At 34.6% G+C, this 19,074-nt stretch overlaps 1 protein-coding gene across 2 annotated transcripts in view; it reads right to left on the reverse strand.

The window, feature by feature from the left end:
* Positions 1 to 19,074, reverse strand: part of DNAH14 (dynein axonemal heavy chain 14) — a 458,298-nt gene that overhangs the window by 353,877 nt on the left and 85,347 nt on the right. Inside the window, exon 11 of one of the 2 annotated variants that reach the window (XM_054659353.2) lies at positions 10,195 to 10,445. In XM_054659353.2, the coding sequence (XP_054515328.1) occupies positions 10,195 to 10,445 (251 nt within the window). Of the gene's footprint in view, positions 1 to 10,190; positions 10,446 to 19,074 lie in introns of those variants that run through there. The other variant, XM_063791445.1, reaches the window with a different exon arrangement.

Below are 19,074 nucleotides of genomic sequence, written 5' to 3' on the forward strand. Positions count from 1 at the left end.
AGAGAAGTCAAACTATCTCTGTTTGCATACAACATGATTCTTTACCTATAGTTTCAGCCCCAAAGCTGCTCCTTCAGCTGATAAACAGCTTTAGCAAAGTTGCAGGATACAAAATCAATGTACAGAAATCACTAGCATTCCTATATACTAACAACAATCAAGCCAAGAGCCAAATTGTGAATGAATTCCCATTCACAATTGCCATAAAAAGAATAAAATACTTAGAAATACAGCTAACCAGGGAGGTGAAAGATCTCTACAAAGAGAATTACAAAACACTGCTCAAAAAATCAGAGAAGACACAGAGAAATAGAAAAACATCCCATGTTCATAGAATCAATATCATTAAAATGGCTATACTGACCAAAGCAATTTACAGATTCAATGCTATTCCTATCAAACTATCAATGACATTCTTCACAGAACTAGAAAAAATTATTTTAAAATTTATGTGGATCCAAAAAAGAGCCCAAATAGCCAAGGCAATCTGAAGCAAAAAGAATAAAGCTGGAAGAATCACATCACCCAACTTCAAACTACACTACAAGGCTACAGTGACCAAAAGAGAATGGTACTGGTGCAAAAACAGGCACATAGACCAATGGAACAGAATAGAGAGCCCAGAAATGAGGCCCCATATCTATGACCATCTGATCTTTGACAAAGCTAACAAAAACAAGCAATGAGGGAAACACTCCCTATTCAATAAATGGTGCTGAGATAACTAGCTAGCCATATGCAGAAGATTGAAGCTGGACTCCTTCCTTACACCATATATAAACATCAATTCAAGATGGATTAAAGACTTAAATGCAAAACCCAAAACTATAAAAACCCTGGAAGACAACCTAGGCAGTACCATTCTGGACACAGGAATGGGCAAAGATTTAATGATGAAGACACAAAAAGCCATTGCAACAAAAGCAAAAATTGACAAACAGGATCTAATTAAACTTAAGAGCTTCTGCACAGGAAAAGAAACTATCAACAGAGTAAACAGACAACCTACATAATGGGGGAAAATATTTGCAAACTTTGTATCTGACAAAGGTCTAATATCCAGCATATATAAGGAAGTTAAACAAATTTACAAGAAAAACACAACCCCACTAAAAAGTGGGCAAAGGACATGAACAAACACTTCTCAAAAGAAGACATACAGCAGCCAACAAGCATATGAAAAAGAGCTCAATATCACTGATCATTAGAAAAATGCAAATCAAAACCACAATAAGATACCATCTCACACCAGTCAGAATGGTTATTATTAAAAAGTTAAAAAATAACGGATGCTGGTGAGGTTGCGGAGAAAAGGGAACCCTTATACACTGCTGGTGGGAGTGTAAATTAGTTCAACCATTGTGGAAAACAGTATGGCGATTACTCAAAGAGCTAAAAGGAGAACTACCATTCGACCCAGCAGTCCAGTTATTGAGTACATACCCAAAGGGATATAAAGCATTCTACCATAAAGACACATGAACACCAATGTTCACTGCAGCACTGTTCACAATAGCAAAGATATGGAATCAACCTATATGCCCATCAATGACAGACTGGATAAAGAAAATGTGGTACATATACACCATGGAATACGATGCAGCCATATAAAAGAATGAGATCACGTGTTTTACAGGAACATGGATGGAGCTAGAGGTGATCATCCTTAGCAAACTAATGCAAGAACACAAAACCAAATACTGTATGTTCTCACTTATAAGTGGGAGCTAAATGATAAGAACTTATGAACACAAATAAGGAAACAACAGACACTGGGGTCTACTTGAGCCAGGAAGGTGGAAGGAGGGAGAGGGGCAGAAAAGATCATTATTGGGTATTGAGCTTAATACTTGGGTAATGTAATAATATGTACAACAAACCCCCATGACCCATGTTTATTTATGTAAAAACCTTCACATGTACCCCCAAACCTAAAATAAAAATTTAAAAAAATTAAACTGAGAAGTCTTTCCAAAGAGTCTCACATTATCTAGAACTCTACACCCAGTGAAAATATCCTTTATAAATGATGGTGACATAAAGTTCCTTTTCAACAATTAAAAACCGAGGGAACTCTTTCCCAGCATTACTGCAACTGAAAGAAATACTAGATTGTTTTTCAGGAAGAAGGAAAATGACCCCACACAAACAGAAACAAGCAAAAGGAAACAACACAAGAAATGGTAATTATATGGATAAACATAAATGGATATTGACCATTCAAAACAATACTTTTAATGTCTTCTGGAGTTAAAATACATGAACAACTAAAAATGTATTTAAAATACAGTAAAAGAATGCTGTAAAAGGCAAGAGGAAAATAAATGGAGTTGAAGAGTTCTAAAGTTTTAGCAGTACCATGGAAGTGATAAAAGTAACAAAAATAATTTGTATTAGCCTGTAAGAATAGCTGGTTTTAGATTAATCGATTTTTAAATCTTTTAATATTTTTCCTTCTTTTAGCTTTTTAGACATCCTATCACTATCTTTTAGTGGTTACTCTAGAGCATGGGTCAGCAAACCTTTTCTGTAAGGGGCCAGACAGGAAATATTTTACGTTTTGTGGACCATATATGGTGGTCGGTCACAACAACTGAATTTTGCCTTTGTAGTGCAAAAGTTGCCACAGACAATGGGTAAACAAATGGGCGTGGCTATAGTCCAACAAAACTAATTTATAAAAACTGGCTGCCACAGGATTTGGCCTATGGGCTATATTTTGTTGACACTTGGTCTAAGTAGAAATTCTTAAATTGTCTACCAAAGAAAAGTTATTACAAATGATAAGTGAGCTTAGTAAGGTTACAGATACAAGGTCAATATGCAAAATCAACCGCATTTCTTTTACCAGCAATGAATAATTAGAAACTGTATTTAAAATATGGTACCATTTTTAATACCATCAAAATATGAAATAGGTAGTTTAAAACAAAAATGTGCAATATTTGCACACTGAGTTCTACAAAACACTGAAGAGATAAATCAAAGAAGATCTAAATAAAGGAAAAAGTCTACCATGTTCAGGGCTTTAAAAGACTGAATATTGTTAAGATGTCAATTCTCCCCAGATTGATCTATATATTCAATGCAATCTCAATCAAAATCTCAGTAGGCCTTTTGAATAAATCTGCTAGTTAATTATAAGATATATGTGAAAAAGTAAATGAATTAAAATAGTTAAAACAATTTTGAAAAAGAAGAACAAAGCTGAAGAATACATACTACCTGATTTCAAGACTTATTATAAAATTATAGTTATGCAGACTGTGAGATATTGGTGGAAGGACAGATTCACAGATCACTGGACTAGAAAAAAGCATTCAGAAATAGACTCATGAATATATTTAATTAATCCATTTTCTACCAGATGTTAGGGTAATTGTCTGGAGGAAGATTAGTCTTTTCAACAAACTACTGGAGTGATTAAATACCAACATATAACAATATATATCTCAAACCACACCTGACACCATTTGCAAAAATTAACTCAAAAAGGATCACAGATATAATATCCAGAAGTATAAAACTTCTAAAAGAAAATATTGGAAAAATTCATCATGCTGTTGCATTAGGAAACAATGCTTTAGATCGGAAACCAAAAGCCCAAACCTTTAAAAGAAAAAACAGATAAATTGAACTTCATAAAAATTAAAAACTCTTGTTTATCAAAAGCCACTTAAGAAAATTAAGACAATTTATGGACTGGGATAAAATATTTGTAGAACACAGATATCATGTAGTTTTTACATGTATAAATTCCCTCTAAGCACTGCCTTTGCTGCCTATAGTAAGTTTTGTTATGTTGTGTTTTCATTTTCATTCATTTATAAAACTGTATTTTATTCTAATTTCCCTTGTGATTTCTGCTTTGACTCATTGGTTATTTAGGAGTATGTTATTTAATTTCCATATATTTGTGACCTTTCCCAAACTTTCTTCTGTTATTGATTTCTAATTCTAATTTATGTTGGTTGGAGAACATACTTTGTATTTTAATCATTTTAAGTTTATTGAGATCTGTTTTATCACCTAACATATGAAGACTTTTACTTTTTGAAACACTCTCCACTTGGTATCCATGGGTTGCAATGATGATTTAGGATTAGTTGATTTTATAACAAAATTTTTCAGAAACTTTTAGGATGGTAGAAAAGACATTTATTATTTATAGGTTTGACCAATCACATTATGTCTTATGCTATTTTCTTATCACTTTACTGTTGTCACACTGTCTTCTTCTCACTTTTTCAAATATGCTTCTTGTTCTGTAGGGTATATGATACACTTTTTAGGGATGACTTGACCACCCTTTCTTCTTGATTTCCTCATTAACTCCTATCAACGAAACTTCTCCCAGACCAGATTCAGTCTCACAATACCCAAAACATCTTCTTTGTAGCATTTATTGTAATGTTAAATATATTTGTGTGGTCAGTAGATTAATATCTCTCCCTTCCTCTAGACTGTAAACTACATTAGAGCAAAAACTGTCTATTTTGCTCAGCATTGTATGTCCAGGATCTAACAAAGTATCTGACAAGTGACATGTGCTAAATAAATAATACTTTATTTTTAATGTCAGGTTTATTGAGGTATAATTTATATCCAGTAAAATTCATGCTTCTCAGGTATGCAGTTCTAATGAATTTTGACAATCACACACAGTTAACAACCACTACAATCACAACGACTAAATGTAGTACATTTCTGTCATCTAAAAAATTGTATCAGGCCCCTTTATAGAAGGTTCCTCTCACCCCCACCTAGCCCATGGCAATCACTGACTTGATTTCTGCCCTTCCAGTTTTGGTTTGCCAAAATGTCATATAAATGGAATCATATAATATATAGTGTTTTGAGTCTGGCTTCCTTCACTTAACATTTGAGATTTATTCGTGTTGCATAAGTAAGTATAATATTTCACTCATTTTTATTGCTGAGAAGTACTGCATTTCATGGCTATCCACTTATAGATATTTAAATTATTTCCAGATTTGAACAATTATGAATAAAGCCATTATAAATATTTACATATGGTTTTTCTTCATAGAAAAATGTTTTCTTCTTTTTGTGGTAAATGGCTAGGAGGAGGCTTGCTACATTATAGGGTAAGTTTATGTTTATCTTTATAAGAAATTGCCCAATTGTTATCCAGAGCATCTGTATCCTTTTGCATTCCCATCAGCCATGTACTAGAGTTCCAGTTGCTCCTCATCCTCATGAGCACTTTGTATTGTTGGTATTGTTTTAGCCATTCTAGTAGGTATGTAAAAGTGTCTCATTGTGATTTTAATTTGTATTTCTCTAATGTCTAATGATTTATAGCATCTTTAAAACACTTATTTGCAATCTGTTTCTTCTTTGATGAAATGTCTGCTTAGATCTTTCACCCATTTTAAAATTAACTTGTTTGGGATTTTTTTTAATTGACAAGAAAATCAACAAAACCAAAAGCTGGTTTTTAAAAAGATCAACAAAATTAACAAATGTTTAACTAGACTAAGAAAATAAGAGAAAAGCCTCAAATTACTAAAATCTGTAATGAAAGAGAAGATATCATTATTGACCTTACAGAAATCAAAACAATTATAAGTGAATACTATAAACAACTGTATACCAACAGTTTAAATAAGTTAGATAAAATGGACAAAATCCTAGAAAGACATAAATTACCAAAACTGTATCAAGAATAAATAGAAAATCTAAACAAATCTATAACAAGTAAAGAGATTTAATTAGTAATTTTAATACATCCCCCACACACACAAAAGCTGAGGCCCAGACTTCACAGATGAATCTTTTAAACATTTCAGGAAGAATTAACACCAATCCTTCATAAAATTTTCAGAAGATAGGTGGTAATAATGCTACCCAATTCATTCTATGAGGTGAGTCTTATCCTGAATCCAAAACCAGACAAACACATCACAAGAAAACTACAGACCAATGTCCTTTACGAATATAGATGTGAACATTTTCAACAAAATAATACCAGACTGAATCCAGCAGCATATACAAAGGATAATAAACTAAAATTAAGTGGGATTTATCCCAAGAATGCAAGATTGGTTCCATTTATGAAAATGTATGTATGTAATGTAATATGCTACATTAATAAAGTAAAAGACATACGGTCATCTCAATAGACAGAAAAAACAAAGCATTTGACAAAATCCAACACTATTTCATGACAAAAACATTCAAGAAAGATAGATGGTGATATGGTTTGGATTTGTGTCTTCAACCAAATCTCATGCCGAATTGTAATTCCCAGTGTTGAAGGAGGGGTCTGGTGGAAGGTGACTGGATTAAGGGGAAAGATTTCCTCTGTGCTGTTTTCATGATAGTAAGTTCTCATGAGACCTGGTTGTTTTAAAGAGTGTATAGCACCTCCCCCTACATCTCTTCCTCCTGATCCAGCCATGTAAAACATGCCTGCTTCCCTCTTCACCTTCTGCCATGATTGTAAGTTTCCTGAGGCCTCCCAGACATGCTTCCTGTATAGACTGTGGAACCATGAGCCAATCAGACCTCTTCTCATTATAAATTACCTAGTCTCAGGTAGTTTTTTATGACAATATGACAACAAACTAATACAGATGGGAACTTCCTCAACTTGATAGGAAGCATCTGTGAAAAACCCACAGGCACATCATACTTAATGATGAAAGACTGTATGTTTTCCTCCTGAGCTCTGGAACAAGACAGGGATGTTCGCTTTCACCATTCCTAATCAACACTGTATTGAAGTACTTACTAGCCAGAGGAATTAGGCAATAAAAAGAAATAAAAGGTATCAGATTGGTAAAGAAGTAAAATTATCCTATTTGCAGATGACGTGATTTTGCATAAAGAAAATCCTAAACAATTAGTTTTAAAAACCTATCAGGGATAATAAAAAAAGTTCAACAAAGTAGCAGGATATAAGAACAATAAACAAAAATCATTTGTATTTCAATATGCTGGCAATGAACAACCGAAAAATAAAATTTAAAAATAATTCCATTCACAACAGCATAAAAAATGATAAAATATTTACAAAAAATTTTACCAAAAAAAATGCATGATTCATACACTGAAAACCACAAAATATTGAAAGAAATTAAAGAATGCCTACATAAATGGAAAGACAGACCATGTTCATGGATTGGAAGACTATACTATTAGAATGAAAATACTCCTCATATTTATCTCCAGTTTTAATGCTGCCTCTATCAAAATTCTAGCTGAATATTTGCAGAAATTGTCAAGCTGATTCTAAAATTCATATGAAAATGCAAGGGACCCACAATAGCCAAAACAATGTTGAAAAAGAAGAGCAATGTTAGAAAATTCCCAATTCCTAATTTCAAAACTTACTACAAAGCTATAGTAATCAAGACAGTATGGTACTGGCATAAGGACAGACATGGAGCAATGAAATGAAATTGAGGGTCTGAAAATAAACCCACACATTTTTGGTCAGCTGATTGTCAACGAGGGTGCCAAGACAATTCAATAGAGAAAGAAATAGTGTTATTCTTTTCAACAAATAGTACTGGGACAACTGGATATTCGTATACAAAAGAAGAAATTTGGACCCTATCTCATACCATCTACAAAAATTAACTCAAAATGCATCAAAGCCTAAATGCAAGAGCTAAAGTTATAAGATCTTAGATAAAAACAAGAGTAAATCTTCAAGACTTTGGATTAGGCAATGATTTCTTAGATACACTTAAAGCACAATCAATCAAATACAAGTTAAATTAAATAAAAATTAAATAAAAATTAGAAATTAAAAACTTTTTTACTCCAAAGGATACTATTAAAAAAAGAAAAGAAGACCCACAGAATCTAATAAATAAAGAACTCTTAGAACTCAGCAATCAAAAGACAAATAACTTAGCTGGGCATGATAGCATGAACCTGTAGTCCCAGCTATGTGGGAGGCTGAGGTGAGAGTATCGCTTGAGCCCAGGAGTTCAAGACAAGTCTGAGAAACACAAGACCCCATCTAAATTAATTAATTAATTAACTAACACAATTTAAAAATGAACAAAGAGTTTGAATAGATATTTCCTCAAAGAACATATATAAATGGCCAAAAAGCACATGCAAAGATGTTCAACATCATTAGTCATTATGGAAATATTATACTAATCAATATTGTTAAGAGGTCAGTGGAAACAGATTCAACAATGATTGATGCTTTTTATCAGACATTTACTGTGTTTATTCTCAAACAACATTATGGCATAGGTATTACTGTTATCTTCATTTTATAGATGAGAAAATTGAAGTCTAAAGAATTTATTTATTTATATATTTAGTGATCACTGCAGTCTCAACCTCCTGGGCTCAAGCGATCCTCCCACCTCAGCCTCCCGAGGAGCTGGGACTACAGGCATGCAGCATCATGCCTGGCTAGTTTTCTTAGTTTTGATGTTGTTGTTGTTGTTGTTTTTGTAGAGATGGGGTTTCGCTTTGTTGCCCAGACTGGTCTTGAACTCCTGGACTCAAGTGATCCTCCCACCTCAGCCTCCCAAAGTGTTGGGGTTACAGGTGTGAACTACCATGCCCAGCCAAATTTATTCAACCTCTGTTGGGTTAATAGCTCAACTAGGTAAAACTAGCAAGAGTCAAATCAGAGATTAAAACCCATGTGGTCTGACTCCACAAAACATAGAGATATATATATATATATATATATATATATATATATATATATATATATATATATATATTTGAGATAAGATCTCACTCTGTTGCCCAGGCTGGAGTGGAGTGGCATGATCACAGCTCACTGAAGCCTCAACCTCCCAGGCTCAAGTGATCCTCCCACATCAGCCTCCCAAGTAGGTGTGTGCCAGTGCCATCATGCACAGCTAATTTTTGTATTTTTTGTGGAGACAGGGTCTCGCCATGTTGCCTAGGCTGATCTTAAACTCCTGGACTCAAGTAATACATCCTCATTGGTCTCCCAAAGTGTTGTGATTACAGGTGTGAGCCACTGTGCCTGACCTATATATATTATTCCTGTAACATAAAAAATGCATACAGGAGACATTGTGTTTAAAAAACGAGCTATAAGTTAGTATACTAGGATTACAACAATGGAAAAACATTTAGGAAAAGACTACAAAAATCATATAAAAATGATAAGATGTTGTAATTCAGTGACAGAATTAAGGGTGATATTTGTTTTCCAAATTTGCTATAATATGATGAATTAATTATAATAATATCTTTCAAAAACTATGTTAAGAATATAAAGACGTTTCCTAAACACACACACGCATTGTTTTAAAGGAAATAAAATTATAATGCACTATCACTAAATAGTTGTGTTCTTACATAGGTTAAAATCCTGGCACTGACTCAAACCAGTTATAAGTCCTTAGATAAGTGATGTTAGCTCTGTAGATTCAGTAATAATTAGAAAAACAAAATATTATCTTGAATAATCTTCAAGATTTTTTGAATTGATATATTTTCAGCTACCTAGTTATAAAACTTTAATTAGCCTAAAATATTATTAAATTTTGATAAATAGAAATTAAAGTATGCCAACATTTCAATTCATAGTCCTGTTTACCAGCTACAAAGTATGCCATCATTTCAATTAATATTCCTGTTTCACCAGTTACAGTAGATATATCCAGTTGTGGAAAATAAGAAAAATGCTTTGTTTTTAACAGTAGTGTTTAGAAGGTAAAAATGTTTTTCAGATAGTTTTTTCATTGGGAAAATATTCAACAGATATTTCTTGGAATTGACTCAAATTCCAATTGGACTTTGTAGCTCCTTCCAGAATTCTCACATATCTTTAAAAACTAACTCTGAACTTGGAAGACAGAGTATACTTAGGCACAGAATTGCCAGATATAACAAATAAAAAATATATTTGCTAAATTATCAGAGAAATCTGAATTTCAGATAAACAATAATTTTAACATAGGTAATACTTGAAGTATACTAAAATTATTTACCATTTATGTGAAATTCAAATTTTACTGTGCATCCTATAACACCGATATTAAGTAAGGTATTACCAAATAATAAGTTCTGTTAATAGCAAAAATGAGTACATGTACTCTGCCACAAGGAGAATTTTCAAACTCTAGCTTAAATTATTGAATATTTCCTCCATATGTGGCAATGTTAAAATATTATAATTGTAAGTTACTTTTTGAGTTTAAAAAAGTAATTTACCTGATAAGATTTTCATTCTTTTTTTCCACTGAAAATGGCATTCCAGCAGAACCATTAAATAATTCCAAAAGTAGTGTGACTGCAGTGTTCATAAGTTGACGAATGAGTTCCTGAAATATGTAGTCAACCAGCATTACAAACTTGAAAAATGTTTCTAATAAACGTCTATATTTAGGCAGCTTGAAATGTGTTGTGTCATCTTCAGAGAGTTTTGACTCAAAATACTCTTTGATTTCATTCTTTTCTGCAACCTACAATTTAAAAAACAATTGAGAAACAAGTATTGATTTTCTATGTTAATATAGCATGATTTCTAGTTTAGTTTTTTTTATCAACTTTAATTAGATGTGAATGTTAAGAATTGATATTTTAATACCTCAAGCAAAAAATGATTTAAAGGGTAGGCCTAAAAAGCAACAGATAAATTAAAATAGAATTCTAAAAATTATTTAAGTAATACTAAAGAAGCCAGAAGAGGAAGGACAGAGGAAAAAAAAAAAGACAGAGGAGACTAACCAAAAACAAATAATAGTAGATCTAAATTTAACAATATGAAAATTACATTGTGTTTTTACTTGTTCGTTTTGTTTTTATTTGTTTCTTTGTTTTTTCTTCTACTTTTATTTTAGGTTCTGAGGGTACATATGCAGGTTTGTTACATGGTTAAATTGTGTATTGCTGAGTCTTGGGGTATGAATTATCCCATCACATGGGTAGTGAGCATAGTCAACAATAGGTTGCCTTTTAACCCATACCTTCCCCTCACCCTCCTCCCTCAAGCAGTCTCCAGTGTCTGTTGTTCCCATCTTCCTGCCCATGTGTAACTATGTTTATATCCCACTTATATGTGAAGATACGTGGTATTTGGTTTCTGTTCCTGTGTCAGTTTGCTTAAAATAATGACCTCCAGCTGCATCATGCTGCTGCAAAGGACATGATATCGTTCTTTTCATGGCTGGGTGGTATTCCATAGTGTATATGTACCACATTTTCTTTATCCAGTCCACCAATGATGGGCATCTAGGTTGATTCCATGTCTTTGCTATTGTGAATAGTGCTGCAATGAACATAAGCATGAATGTGTCTTTTTGGTAGAACAATTTATTTTCCTTTGGGTATATATCCAGTAGAGGGATTGCTGAGTTGAATGGTAGTTCTCTTTTAAGTTCTTTGAGAAGTCTCCACACTGCTTTCCAAAGTGGCTGAACTAATTTACATTGCTACCAGCAGGGTGTTTCCTTTTTGCCACATCCTCACCAGCATCTATTGTTTTTTGACTTTTTAATAACAGCCATTCTGATTGGTGTAAGATGTTAACTCATTTTGGTTTTGATTTGGATTTCTCTAATGATTGGTGGTCATATTTTTAATATATTTGTTGGCTACATGTATGTCTTCTTTTGAGAAGTATTTGTTCATATCCTTTGCCCATTTTTTAGTGGAGTTATTTGGTTTTTTGTTTGTTGGGGTGTTTAAGAGCCTTATAGACTCTGGATGTTAGAACTTTGTCAGATGCACAGATTGTGAATATTTTCTCTCATTCTGTAAGTTGTCTGTTTACTCTGTTGATAATTTTGCTTGCCATGCAGAAGCCCTTTAGTTTCATTAGGTCCCACTTATCAATTTTGTTTTTGTTGCAATTGCATTTGGGGACTAGGTCATAAATTCTTTGTCAAGGTTGATGTCCAGAACGGTATTTCCTAGGTTTTCTTCTAGGGTTTGTACTGTTTTAGGTCTTACATTTAAGTCTTTAATCCATCTTCAGTTAATTTTTGTATATAGTGACAGGAAGGGATCCAGTTTCAATCTTCTGAATATGGCTAGCCAGTTATCCCAGAAGCATTTATTGAAAAGGGAGTTCTTTCTCCATTGTTGTCATTGTAGACTTGTGGCTTTATTTCTGAGTTCTCTACTTTGTTCCATTGGTCTATGTATCTGTTTTTGTACCCTTACCATGCTGTTTGGTTACTGTAGTCTTGTATAGTTTGAAGTCGGGTAATGTGATGCCTCCAGCTTTGCTCTTTTTGCTTTGGATTGCTTTGGCAATTCAGGTTCTTTGGTTCAACACAAATTTTAGAATAGTTTTTTTTTTGAATTGTGAAAAATGATGTTGGTAATTTGATAGGAATAGCATCAAGTCTGTAAACTGCTTTGGGCAGTACGGCCATTTTAACAATATTGATTTTTCCTATTCATCAGCATGGAATGTTTTTCCATTTGTTTTTGTCATCTCTAATTTCTTTCAGCAGTGCTTTGTAATTCTCATTGTACATATCTATCACCACCTTGGTTAACTGTATTCTTAGATATTTTATTCTTATTGTGGCTATTGTGAACGGCATTGATTTGGCTCTCAGTTTGGATGTTTTTGGTGTATAGAAATGCTACTGATTTTTGTACATTGATTTTATATGCTGAAACTTTCCTAAGTTATTTTATCAGATGTAGGAGCTTTTGGACAGAAACTATAAGGTTTCCTAGATAGAGAATCATATCATCTACAAACAGTTTGACCTCTTCCTATCTGGATGCCTTATGTTTCTCTCTCTTGCATAATTGATCTGGCTAGAATTTCCAGTACTGTGTTTAACAGGAGTGGTAAGAGTTGGCATCCTTCTCTTGTTCCAGTTATCAGTGGGAATGGTTCCAGTTTTTGCCTGTTCAGTATGATGTTCACTGTGTGCCAGATATGGCTCTGATTATTTTGAGGTATGTGGCTTCAATGCCCAGCTTGTTGAGAGTTTTTAACATGCAGGGATGTTGAATTTTATCAAAAGCATTTCCTGCATCTGTTGAGATGATCATGTGGTATTTGTTTTTAATTCTGATTACATAATAAATCACACTTATTGATTTGCATATGTTAAACCAACCTTCCTACTTCTCCATGGTAAATTAACTTTTTGATGTGCTGCTCCCTGGATTCAGTTTGCTGTACTACGTTGATAATTTGTGTGTCTGTGTTCATTAGGTATATTGGCCTGAAGTTTTCTTTTCTTGTTGTGTCTCTGCCAGGTTTTGGTATCAGAATGATGCTGGCCTCATAAAATAAGTTACGGAGGAGTCCTTCCTCCTTGATTTTTGGAAATAATTTCAGTAGGATTGGTACTAGCTCTTTGCGCATTTGGTAGAATCAAATCCATATGGTCCAAGGCTGTTATTGGTTTTTAGGTGTTTTATTACTGATTCAATTGGTCTGTTATTACTCTTTATTGGTCTGTTCAGGATTTCAATTTCTTCCTGGTTTAATCTTGGGAGGCTATGTGTTTCCAGGAATTTACCCATTTCTTGTAGGTTTTCTAGTTTGTATGCAGAGAGGTGTTTATAGTAGCCTTTGAGATTTTTTTTTTTTTTTTTTTTTTTTTTTTTTTTGAGACAGAGCCTTGCTCTGTCGCCCAGGCTGGATTCCAGTGGTGCAATCTTGGCTCACTGCAACCTCCGCCTCCCAGATTCAAGTGATTCTCCTGCCTCAGCCTCCTGAGTAGCTGAAACTACAGACACATGCCACCACACCTGGCTAATTTTTGTATTTCTAATAGAGACGAGGTTTCACCATGTTGGCCAGGCTGGTCTCAAACTCCTGACCTCCTGCCTTCCTTGGCCTCCCAAAGTGTTGGGATTACAAGCATGAGCCACCTTGCCTGGCTGAGATTTTTTTTTGTATTTCTCTGGGGTCAGTTATGATGCCACCTTTGTCATTTCTGATTGGGTGTATTTGGGTCTTCTTTATTTTTTTCTTTATAAATCTAGGCACCAGGCTATCAAATTTGTTTAATCTTCTGAAGAATCAACTTTTGGTTTTGCTGATCTTTTGTATGGATTTTCATGCCTCAATTTTGTTCAGTTCTGCTCTAATTTTTGTAATTTCTTTTTTTCTGCTGGCTTTGGGATTTGTTTTCTCTTGTTTTTCTGGTTCCTCTAGGTGCAATAATTAGAGTCTTAATTTGAGATCTTTCTAACTTCTTGAGGTAGGTGTACAGCACTATAAACTTTCCTCTTCATCCTTCTTTAGTTGTGTCCTGAAGATTCTGGTATGTTGTGTCTGTTATTAGTTTCAAATAATTTTTTTAAATTTCTGCCTTAATTTTATTCTTTAACCAAAAGTCACTCAGAAGCTGGTTGTGCTTGAGCTGTGGTCCAACAGTGTGGTTGTTATGGTTTTGATTTTTGTGATTTAGTTGAGACTTACTTTATGGACAAATATGTGGTCAATCTTAGAGTATGTGCCATGTGCTGACGAGAAGAATGTATATTCTGTTGTTAGGCATAGTGTTCTGTAGGTGTCTGTTAGATCCAACTGGTCAAGTATCAAGTTTAAGTCCTGAATAGTTTTGTAGTTTTCTGCCTCAACAATGTGTCTAATGCTGTCATTGGGGTGTTGAAGTCCACCACTATTATTGCGTGGTTGTCTAAAACTCTTTGTAGGACTCTCAGTACTTGTTTAATGAATCTAGGTGCTCCAATATTGGGTGTGCATATATTTAGAATATTTAAGTCTTTTAGTACTGAACTCTATATTGTTATGTAATGGCCTTCTTTGTCCTTTTTGATCATTGTTTGTTTAAGGTCTGTTTTAGCTGATATAAGAATAGCAACCTCTGCTCTTTTTTTTTGTTTTCCATTTGCCAGACAGGTCTTTCTCTAACCCTTTACTTTGAGTCTATAGGTGTTGTTACTTGTGAGATGGGTCTCTTAGAGACAGCAGACAGTTGGGTCTTGCTTCTTTATCCAGTTTGTCACAGTTGGCCTTTAAAGTGGGGCAGTTAGCCCATTTATATTCAAGGTCAATATTAACATGTGAGGATTTGATCTTGTCACTGTGTTATTAGCTTGTTGTTATGTAGACCTAATTTTACAGTTGTGTTAAAATGTCAATGGCCTATGTACTTAAGTGTGTTTATGTACTCAAGCGTGTTTTTGTGGTGGCAGGGAATGTTCTTTCATTTCCATGTTTAGCACTCCCTTTAGGACCTCTTGTAAGGTAGGTCTAGTGGCAACAAATTTCCTTACCATTTGCTTCTCTGACACGGATTTCATTTCTCCTTTGCTTATGAAGCTTAGTTTGGTGGGATATGACATTTTTGGTTGGAATTTCTTTCCCTTAAGGATGTTAAAAATAGGCCTCTAATCTCTGTAGACTTGTAAGGTTTCTGCTAAAAGGACTGCTGTTAGCCAGAAGGGGTTCCCTTTGCTAGTGATCTGCCCTTCTCTCTAACTCCCTTTAAGATTTTTTCTTTCATGTTGACCTTGGAGAATTTGATGACTATGTGTCTTGGGGATGATTAACTTGGGGATGATCAACTCCTTCACACAGGAGTTCTCTGAATTTCTTGAATTTGCAAGTTGACCTCTCTAGCAAGATTTCAAAATTGTCATGGACTATATCCTCAAATATGTTTCCAAAGTGGCTTGCTCTCCTCTTTAAGGAAACTCAATCTGGTTAAGAACCTTTGCTGTTTGATCTCTTTACAGAATCCTGTATTTCTCAACTGTTGTGTTCATTTTTAAACTTCTTTTTTCTTTATTTTTCATTGCTTCAAGTGAGCAATCTTCCAGCTCTGAGATTCCTTCCTCAGCTTGGTCTAATGCCTCCAATTATATTTTGAAATTCTTGTAGTTAATTTTTCATATCCCGAAATTCAGTTTGGTTCTTTCTTAAAATGGTTAGGTTGTCCTTCCACTCTTGGATTGTTTTACTGTTTTCCTTGGATTTGGTTTTGACCTTCTCTTGTACCTCGATGAGCTTCCTTGCCATCCAGATTCTGAATTAAATGTGTGACATTACAGCAATTTCAACGTGGTTACGAACCTTTCCTGGAGAGCTAGTGTGATTATTTGGAGGTAAGAAGACACTCTGGCTTTTAGAGTTGCAGAGTTCTTACACTGTCTGTTTCTGATCTGTGAAAGCTGATGTTCCTTTATCCTTTGAAGTTGTTGTTCTTTGGACTGGGCTTTGTTTTTATGTTCTTTATTGCCCTCAAGTATTTGGCTGTGGTGCAAGTTGGGTAAAGTTGAAAGGCTTTGTTTCTGAATGCTTTCAGTGGGCCAACTCTCACTTCAACACTCCTGGGCAGCATGCTTTAACCTTGGGTGGCTAGGACTGGGCCCATAGCTTTGTGCTCTGATCACTCATGGGCAAGCCCCAGCTGGGCTGGAGAGGCCAAGGTGCTCCCAGACTGCAGGCAATAGCACTGCACTAGGGGTTGCAGGGTGACCATCGGTGGGAAACACTCCAATGTGGCAGTGGTGGAGTCCTTAGTGACCATGCTCTGGTGGGAGGCTGTCAGCAAAAGTGTTCCAATGGGGGAAGCATGAGCACCCCAGGTGGGAAGTACTCTGGTAGGGGCAGCAGGGGTGCCATGAGTGAACACATTCTGGCAGGGGGCTGCCAGCAAAAGTGCTCCAGTGGGGTAGCAGGAGCCTCATGAGAAAGCACAATGGTAGTGGCTGCTGGCAACAGCAGTCCAGCAAAGTCTACAGTATTTTTATTAGCCTGATTAATATATATTGGAATTTAACTTTATCAACAACTTTCATTACAACTTTTACTACATGCTCATACTGTATTTAAACATTAGACAAAAAGAAGACTATTTATATGTGCTGAAGCCTATAAAGTTTGGTGTCTCACTTATAAGCAGATAACTTAAGTTTTGGAAATCAAACAAGGAAGTATATACTAATAAATATCTGTGTGTTCCTACATAAAGGGATCATCCTCCAACATACTGAATGTCATCTTGAAAAACAAGAAACTATGTCACCTCCAAATGAAAACAATAATACTGTAGTAACAGGCCCCAGTCATAAAGAAATGTATAAGATGCCAGAAAAATAATTCAAAATATTAATCTTAGGGAAATTCAGTGAAATATATGAGAATACAGATAGACAATTCAATGAGACCAGGAAAACAATTCATAAACTGAATGAAAAATTAAATAAAGATGTATATCATAGAAAAGAACCAAATAGAAATCCTAGAACTGAAGAATTTAATGAAGGAAATTTAAAAATGCAACTGAGACCTTCAGCAACAGACTAGACCAAGCAGAAGAAAATTTCTGAACCTGAAGACCGGGCATTTGAAATAACACAGGCAGACAAAAAAAAAAGAAAAGAAAAAGAAAAAAAACAGTGAAGAAAACTCACAGGATTTATGGAACACCATTAAGTGACAAATATTCAGATTATGGTTGTTGCAGAAAGAGAAGAGAAGAGAAAAACAAGAAAAATATGTTTAATGAAATAATAGCTAAAAATTTCCCATGTCTTGGAAGAGAAATGAACATCCAGGTCTAATAAGCTAAACAAACCCAAAGAGATTAAACTTAAACATGTCCTCTCTGGGGCACATTATAGTCAAATTGACAAAGTCAAAGAGAAAGAAAGAATTTTAAAAGTATCAAGAACGTCAAGTCACATATAAGGGAATTTCCATTAGATAAGCAGATTTCTCAGCAGAAACTTTACAGGCCAGGAGACATTGGAATGATATATACAAAATATTGAAAGAAATAAACTCTCAGCCAAGAATATTATTCCCAGCAGAGAAATTCTTCTGAAATGAAGAATAAATAGAATCTTTTACAGATAAGCAAAAACTGAGGGAATTCTGAGGAGGAAAAGTTAAATTAAACTTAAAAAGTTAAATCTGAACTCAATTGAACATGGACACCAAGGGACAATGGTCACCAAGTCCCAGAACAGGTTGTGTGAGCCCCTTGAGGTGTTCATCCAGCACTGTTTCAGAGCCTATACATTAGTTATTGAAAAACAATAGACAATCACCAAAAAAAGTTGACCTTTTTGTGTTCCTTAAGCCCTGTCCTGAAGGGCCCTCGTGAGTGGACATCATGCCAAAAAATTCATTACAATAAGAGCTACAGTCCCAGACTGCACCAAAGCTACATGAGACCTCTCCTTGTCTGTGCACAGATGAGTGGCCGACTCTGGAACCCAGGCTGTTGCTTCCCACTCTGGTGTTAAACCCTCCATAGTCTGGTGAGTGCGGTATCCACCTCTGGAGCCCAGGCTGTTGCTTCCCAGTCTGGTGGTGAATCCTCCGTAGTCTGGTGAGTGTAAATATCTTTTCCTTCTCCTCTTCCCATTGCAATTTGCTTATTATATCAATCTGCTTATTATATCATTTGATTATTATTATATCATTTGCTTACTATAACATTTGCTTATTACATCTGCATTGCCATTTACATGGGGTAAACGTTGTTTACCCTTAAAGGTATTGTGTGTGTGTCTTTTTTCTCCTCTCACACATTTCCCAAACAGAATAAGTTCGTCACCTCTAGAATGGACTTACAAGAAATACTCAGGAGAGTCTTAAAGCTGGAAGTGAAAAGATGATAACCACCATTGTGCAAACATGCAAAACTATAAAACTCACTAGTAGAGCTGATATACAAAGGAGAGAGGCAAATGAATCAAACCTTATCACTACGGAAAACCACCTAACTGCAAAAATAACAATAAGAGAGGAAGAAACAAAGAATATTAAAGAACAACCAGAAAACAATCTAAAATTACAGGAGTAAGTCCTCATCTATCAAGAATAACCTTGAAAGTAAATGAATTACATTTCTCATTTAAAAGACATGGACTGGCTGAGTGATTAAAATACAAGACTCAACTATATGCTGCCTACAAGAAACCTACCACACCTGTAAAGACATGCACAGACTGAAAGTGAAGAGATAAAAAAGATACTCCACGTAAACAAAAACCGAAATCAAGCAGAAGTGTCTATGCTTATATCAACAAAACAGATTTAAAGTGAAAACCTATAATAATAGACATGGCGGACATTATATAATAATAAAGGAATCAGTTCAGCAAGATAATATAACAATTGTAAATATATAT

The sequence above is a fragment of the Pan troglodytes genome, chromosome 1 (assembly GCF_028858775.2).
Source record: "Pan troglodytes isolate AG18354 chromosome 1, NHGRI_mPanTro3-v2.0_pri, whole genome shotgun sequence".
Lineage (NCBI taxonomy): Eukaryota > Metazoa > Chordata > Mammalia > Primates > Hominidae > Pan > Pan troglodytes.